The 7,611-nt window shown below is 43.0% G+C and overlaps 1 protein-coding gene across 1 annotated transcript; it reads left to right on the top strand.

Annotated features, from left to right (window-relative positions):
- The first annotated feature begins 787 nt into the window (after nucleotides 1-787).
- Nucleotides 788-7,066, top strand: RASD2 (RASD family, member 2). The gene is made up of 3 exons (XM_009075828.1): nucleotides 788-905; nucleotides 4,353-4,632; nucleotides 6,182-7,066. The coding sequence occupies exons 2-3, from the start codon at nucleotides 4,362-4,364 to the stop codon at nucleotides 6,709-6,711; spliced, it is 801 nt and encodes a 266-aa protein (XP_009074076.1). The 5' UTR covers nucleotides 788-905; nucleotides 4,353-4,361; the 3' UTR covers nucleotides 6,712-7,066.
- Nucleotides 7,067-7,611: the final 545 nt, after the last annotated feature.

The following is a 7,611-nucleotide window of genomic DNA, read 5'->3' as shown; positions in this document are numbered from 1 at the left end:
TGCTTAGCAGAGAAAAGATCTGGTGGAAAGACAGGGAATGTGCAGCCTGCAACGCACATGAACTTTCTGCATAGCAGAGAAAAAATTTTTTTCAATAGGCAAAAAAATCCCACCCCCTCAGCACCCCTCCTTCCCCTGTGTCTGACACTGACTTCAAGGGAGGAGTTGAGCCAATTATCTGTGAGTCCTACAGAAGGAAAATCTGCAATTTGCCAGTAGTTGTGAGAGCGAGAGGGAGAAAGGCAGGGAGAGAAGAGGAAATACTTAATTGGCAAATGTAAAGAAAAGCCTCTTCTGTCCTAGAAAGAGAATATTTTAAAGCAAATCTCAGACTAGAAGAAAAGAAGCTCGTTGGGAGGGATGTGCCAGGCAAGACCTGGGGAGGCATAGGCTGACTATAGACAACTTCTATTCCCTCACTAATCTTTCCCCATAGGGTCTGAGGCAGCATAGGGTGGGCCAGCTGGATGCACCCACTACCTTGCATGACTAGGTGTTGCTCCTGAAATTCTTTTTCCCCAGCAGAGCCTACGAAGCACAACTTGCAAGAAAAGACAGTGGGAGTGGGAGAGACTCTGCCTCTGCTTTTCTCGAACTGAGGCTGTGAGGAAAAGAGCTCTTCTCACCAAAGGGAAAAGCTGTCACTGGTTCTGAGACCTTTCTTTAGCCCATGCCAGTTGCCTGATCCAGTACTTAACATCCATGGGGGAATGACCTCTGAAGCCCCGTGGTCCTTCCCAATCCTGCTAAGTTCTTGGGAAATACTGGAGAAGAACTGAGCCCAGAACAAACAACGTGGGATCCACTGAACAACAGCCTTTTACAGCAGCAGCCACCTCTGATTAAAATTGTCAGCTTCATCAGACTGCACCAAGACCCAGGACTGCTCCCCTGAGGGAAGAGAGGTAAGAAAGCAGAATGGAGTTTGGGATGAAAGTAGGAAACAAACATCCCACGGGAGTGATTTTGGTGTGCATGAAAATTACAGGGACACTAGTAGTGATTAACAAGTGGCAGGTCTGTTATGCATGATACAGTCTGTGTGTGCCTGTGTTGTTTTCTGCTGGGTGCAGTGATTAACATTGGGGTAGCAAACAGAGACACAAGCAGTAGCTGAAGACGGAGGAGTGGAAGAGATGTAGTTCAGAAGTCTATTCATGGATGTGGAATGGTAGGGACCATAACACGCTGAAGGGAATACAGAAAACTAAAGTGCAATAGCCCTAGGCATATTGAATGAAGAATATCTTCCTCAGATATCTCTCTCTGGGTGCTCAGGATCACATTTGTCAGTACCTCACCAGAATACAGACAAGTGCTCCTCAGAGCACACAAAAGCAGGTTCATTGCATACACTCTGATGCCTGCCTGTGAAAAGAGTAGTGGTGGTCAGCAGGTAGAAGATGACACAGGGAGTCAAGAGAAATGAGGCTTAATGTGGATTTTGAACCGCCGTTTCAGGTCTCTCTGGACATATCAGCCTTTCCCATTATTAAGTGGAGATAACATTCATTACCTATATTTCTTTGACATTTTGAAATCCCTACACTGTACCAATATAAAATACTAATGTAAACTTTCTGGCATCAAGCAGAAGGTACAACTGGGAATTAATCTATGCTTAAGCATTTAATAAAGTGGAAGGAAAAGATGTAGATTAAAGCCAGCTGGAGTTTTTTCGTTTCCTCGTTCTCTTCTGATTGATTTTGCTTTACTTAGTACATGAACATGTGGTGTCTCTCTGTTTCCTTTCTTCTGCTTTTAATCTTTTTCAATGTATGAGTCCCTGTGCTCCCTCCTGCCACCCCTGGGTGTGAAGGCTGAAGATTCCTTCCTTTTCTGAGGAGGAAAGAAGGCAGATTGTGTTTAACTGGAGAAAAACTGGTGTAAGGGGATAAAAAGAGAGGGCACAAAACACAAGTATTAAGCTCCCAGTTCAATGGCATGCTCTGAGTCACATTTACAGTCAAGGTGATGAGTAGTAACTCCACAAATTAAAGTAAAAAGCATCTTTTGACTTTGAATGCAATAAAATGCAGTTAAGAAGGCACAGGAGTCCTCTTGACCGAATGTCTTGATGGGTGGAACAAGGACAGCGTAAAGTGATCAGGTCCCTCAGCACACGTGTTCTGTACAGGACATACAAGACATTTGCTTAAAATGGGTAACTGTGCTTGCTCCCAGATGTTTTTGCCCCGAGTTTTATGAAACTGATCTGTAGCAGGTGTAAACCAACACAGTTCACTTGTCCTCATGCAGCTATGCTGATCCATCTCAGCCTGAAGAGCTGACTCATTTCTGGATACTGATCCTGGGCTGTAAAGAAGTTTGCAGTTTTTCTCATTAATGTATCTCCCCGCTTTCCTCTGCCAAATAAGTAAGCCTGAGAGGGTGAAAGGAGGCATCATTTGTTTGCCCATGGGTGCAAGACAGTATTGGGCCGGCTACATAGGAAAGGGCAAAGACAGTGTACACGGCAGTGTTGTGTCAGAGACTGAATATGGTGTTTCTGCACTGTTGGAGGTAGGTCCTGTTGTAAATAAAACACAGAGTCCAGACCAAATACCAGATGTGCTCCTTGCTGTCATTCCTGCCACAGCAATCCCAACAGTACCATAACTCTGCATGTGTGTGTCCATCCAAAGTTGTGTTCTGACATTACTGTCTGGCTCTAATATTATGCTGTTCTGCCTGCTGAAAACAATGCAGAGTGTAAGCTACTCTGAGGATAGCATTGCATTTTCTTTTGTGCTTTGGGTAGGGCTGAACCTGCTGTTGTTGTGCAGCAAATTATAGCAGTAATAATAAATAGTCATGTTTAGCTGTTGCCTTGGGCTATAGAACAGCACTTGTAATGATGTTGGATGAGAATTCCAGAGACTTCTTTATTTAGCAGTGACCACATCTTCACTGCTTCTTTGGTGCTTAGCACATGTTAAACAAATCCAAAAATTTTAAGCTCTTGACTGAGATGATTGTCAGCTACATAAAAGCTTGGGAGATAAAATTCACTGGGGTGAAAGATAGGAATCCAGATCTGGACCCAGAAATGGTCTTTCAGTATACATAAAGTATTTTGATTGCAATATTAAATAAACAACACCTAAGTCAAATAAACGGCACAGTGGGAACTTGATTATTCTTTAATAAGATCCTAGTAACCAAAATAAACTCTGTCCAAATTGTGCCTTCTTTGCTCTAACAGTCACCTTTCCCCACACAAGGGTTGTATTTTTCCTTTCAGCACTCAATTCATTTGAACTGGTACATGAAAAATGTCTGAGCAGCACTTTTTTTTTCCCTATCAAAGTTTTCTGCATCTGAGAGCTATGTCAGCATATCTCCAAGGTCTCAAGACTCATTTTAAATGCCAGAGGTTGGCAATCTTGGTTAATAGCTATTTAAGATGGCTGTCCTTCATCTTTCTCCTGCACCCGCAAAGACTGTGACACCCACAACAGCTGTGTATGGGGAAAGACTGAAGCTCCTACCAAATCTACCCTTCTGCAGTTCCACCCATTGCCAGCCATCCTGCTGCAATGCTGATAGTTTGCTGATAGGGAGTTCCCACACAACCAGTCCAAACAGCAAGATTAAATTCTGTTTTCTAAAAGGTGACTGAAGGCACAAATCTTTGAATTTATCACGGGGTAGTGTGGTCAAACAATGCAGGGATCAAACTTCCTGCATCAGCAATGAAGATTGCATGGGACCAGCTATTTAAAGCTTCTGAGATGTCTAGCTTGCACTGATGTTTTAAGCATGTTTCTTTTCTTTTCTGTCTGACTTTTGGTTGATCTCAGAAAACAAATGTTATGTGCAGCTCCTATTTAGGCAACCAAACGGAGCAATCTAGGTCCTAATGGCAGCTGCAGTGGATGTAACGTATTGGGGGAATCTGACCTCTGTGTTCATGTATCTAAATGAGAACCAAGCTCTAGTGAAAAAAACCTGGTAATGTGTAAGTGATGCAGATGGTAGAAAGGAACCTGGTGTCCAAGCTGAAGCACAGCTGATAAATTTAGCTCTTGATGTTGAAATGAAGCAGCAAATCACAGTTCAAAAGCATGTTATTTCCAGTGTAAATGCCTTCATTTTTATATTACTTTAAAAGAAAAGAAAAAAACCACCGTCACTGCCACCACCAAAACCCAAATCACAACACTCCCTGGAAATGAGACTGAAAAAGTTGAAGCATTTCCAGTGGAAAGATTTCTGTATGGACCATAGGTCTACTAACAAGGGCTATGTTCCAGAGCACTCTTTGACAAGCTTGTGCCAAGGAGGTGCCCTGTTTTATCCTCCATGTAGTTTCTGAGCTTTCCTCCAACTCTGCTAATTTCCTCTTTCAGGACCAAGCAATGATGAAGACTATGTCTGGTGGGAACTGCACCCTGAATGTGCCAGCCAAGAACTCGTACCGCATGGTAGTGCTGGGAGCCTCCAGGGTGGGGAAAAGCTCCATCGTCTCCCGCTTCCTCAACGGCCGGTTTGAGGATGCATACACTCCGACCATAGAGGATTTTCATCGCAAGGTCTACAACATCCGGGGGGACATGTATCAGCTGGACATCCTGGACACCTCTGGGAATCACCCTTTTCCTGCTATGAGGAGGCTTTCCATCCTGACAGGTGCGAAAGTGGGGGAAGGTTGGCAGATGGGGAATGGCAAGGGAAAGGGGGAAGTCAGCAGATGGCTAACAGTGGGCGAAAGATCCTAAGGAAAGATGTTAGCTTGAAAAGTGTAGCCTGGAGACAACTGTTTCTTGGGAGGTAACTAAAGGGACTGCTTGATTTTGTTGCAAGATGCGCTTTTGTAGAGAGGTATTTCCTGATTCGGATGCTCTTAGCACTATAAGGAATGCATTAGCCACAGAGGAGAAGTTCACTGGGCCAAGGTCTGAAACTGAGATTTCCCCTTGTCCTACCTTCCCCTCCTGATTCGTAGTTTTTATTGCAGGCACAAATAATAGCTGAATGAAATCTAGTGGGCAGAAAGAGCAGCAAAGGGCAAAAAAGCATGTTATTATACGACACATGCAGTGAAAAACAGATGTAAAAAGCACAGGAAGGGAATTCTAACCAAGAAAAACCTAAAGATTTCTTTATTGCTAAAATTTCCAGCCTGATTTCCTTGATTTGATATTCCAGTAAAAAGATAGCTCTCCTTTTACCCTCTCTCCTTAGTCTGTGGTTAATCAAATGCATTAAAGCAGAAAAAAAGCAAAATTATAGGCTAATTTTTTATGCTCTCCCTGTTAAGCAGTTCCTATTGTGAGCTGAAATATATTCTCTAATTGTAAAAGTGGCAGTAGAGATATATCCAACCCCAGTTGACAACAAACCTGCTTTCTGGATTCTCTGTCTACCCATCTAGCTGCCCAGTGAAACGGCATTCACATCTGACCAGGCTAGAATCCACATTCATTGAGGTCCTTAGACCAGTTTCTGGGATGCAAACGTGAACTTTTGTCCTTGAAAGCTCACTTATCATGTCCCACATGAATCTCATTCAACAGGCAACGATTTGCCTTATTTTCTGTTTGCAAAAGGAATTGTAAGTCAGGAAATGTCAAAAGGAAATGTCAGGGGATCTGTGTCATTTATGTATTTCTTTTTTTGCATGGTCTGTTTCTCTTGAGTAAATGCAATGACAGCAGAGCACTGCACACCGAGAAACCTCTCATCCTGACTTAGGTGTTTGGGACTGACTAGCTGTAAATCTTTAGTTCAGGTGTTGCTTTGTGTACTGTGTAATCAAAAGGCCAAGGCTGAGTGGCTACTAGCTCTCCACTTTTCCTGCTGTCAGAACAGGATGTGTTTTACATGGAGATACAAATGAAAGGAATCAAAAAGAAGTGCAATGCAGCAGAGCTAAGATAGAAACATGTTTACAAAAGAGAGCAAAATAGACTATAACTAGCAAGCCCAGTGCAAACCAAGGATGCAATTGCATGTGACTAAAGTAATATCATATCCAAAAGTCTTTTCCATGGCACTACAGAAAGGTGTAGGGAGTTGAATTAGAAGAGCTAATGTACAGCTGAGCGAATATATGCCAAAGGACCAAACAAAAAATGTGGGGAGGAGATGGCAAATAAACCTATTGCTTTTTAAATATTTGCTCTTCTCACACTGGCTGTGACCAACAAGCCTTTGCAGTATCTGTTTTTAATTGCAGGGGATGTGTTCATCCTGGTATTCAGCCTGGACAATAGAGAATCATTTGATGAGGTCAAACGGCTCCAGAAACAGATCCTTGAGGTCAAATCCTGCCTGAAGAACAAAACCAAGGAATCAGCTGACCTCCCCATGGTGATCTGTGGTAACAAAAATGACCACAGTGAAATCTTCCGCAAGGTGCGCACTGATGAAGGTGAGAATCTTGTCTCCAGCGATGAAAACTGCGCTTACTTTGAAGTGTCAGCCAAGAAGAACACCAATGTGGATGAGATGTTCTATGTCCTCTTCAGCATGGCCAAGCTACCTCATGAGATGAGCCCTTCCCTTCACAGGAAAATCTCCATCCAGTATGGTGACACTTTCCAACCGAAATCCTTCCGGATGCGCCGAGTCAAGGACATGGATGCCTATGGCATGATCTCACCCTTTGCTCGCCGGCCAAGTGTCAACAGTGACCTGAAGTATATCAAATCAAAAGTTCTCAGGGAAGGTCAGTCCAGGGAGAGGGAGAAATGCACGATCCAGTGAAGAGGGTTTGCGCTTCTGTCTGAAGTCATCATCCACTTGCAGTGCCTTAAAGAAGAAATGGTCCGTGGAAGCACAGAATGGGCTCATGGGGTTTATTGAGAAAACCCAATGTGAAGAAAGGATAACTCTTCCTGTGGATTCTGCTGAGTCACAGATGTAAATAACATCATCCTTGAAAATGACTGGGGAAAAGCATATGCCTGAGATACAAGTGCATTTTTTGGGCTTTGTAATGTAGTTCCTCTTCATTCCCCTTTTTGTTTAAAGAATACAGGCCTGAGAAGTAGACATTTCAACCTCATCCTCACAAAGAAAATAGGTCAAAAATGCACAGAAGGCATGAACAGTTACTCAGCATGCAGCTCTTGATAAGAGAGGAGGTTACGTGTGTGTGTATCTCTGTGTGCCTGTGTGTACGTGTGCATGCATGTGTGGAGCTCTCCTTTTAAAAAGTGGATCTTGCATTTCAAAGGGCAGCAGTCTTACCTGAGGTTTCCCAGATTGGGAGTGGACTCTATATGCAGATGCATGACTTCCACTTGCTTCCAAGAGCACCTCCATCAAGAAGGACTTGATTTTATGTTTGTTAGGACAGTTACCATTTGATGTCGACATGAATGTTGGTTTGTATTATAGATTTTATTTGAGATTTGGGGTTTTTTTATTGTCTGGGGGTGGGTTCTTAGCAAAATCACATGGCAAGTGTTTTTGATATTAAACAGTGTCTACTTTCTACCAGTGAAAGGCGGTTTTCGTCTGTAAAATTTCTAGTATGTACATTGATTGAAAGTGAAACTATTCTGCAAAAAGCCAATGCATTTGACTCCTTTGCAATCCTGGTGTGATATCATTTCTCAAAGCATCCACACCAGCTCTAAGTACCCTAGTACAATTGCCACC

The sequence above is a fragment of the Acanthisitta chloris genome, unplaced genomic scaffold, assembly GCF_000695815.1.
Source record: "Acanthisitta chloris isolate BGI_N310 unplaced genomic scaffold, ASM69581v1 scaffold16055, whole genome shotgun sequence".
Classification (NCBI taxonomy): Eukaryota; Metazoa; Chordata; class Aves; order Passeriformes; family Acanthisittidae; genus Acanthisitta; species Acanthisitta chloris.
The sequence above is the reverse complement of the archived record's forward strand: the minus strand, read 5'-3'. Positions and strand labels throughout refer to the sequence as shown.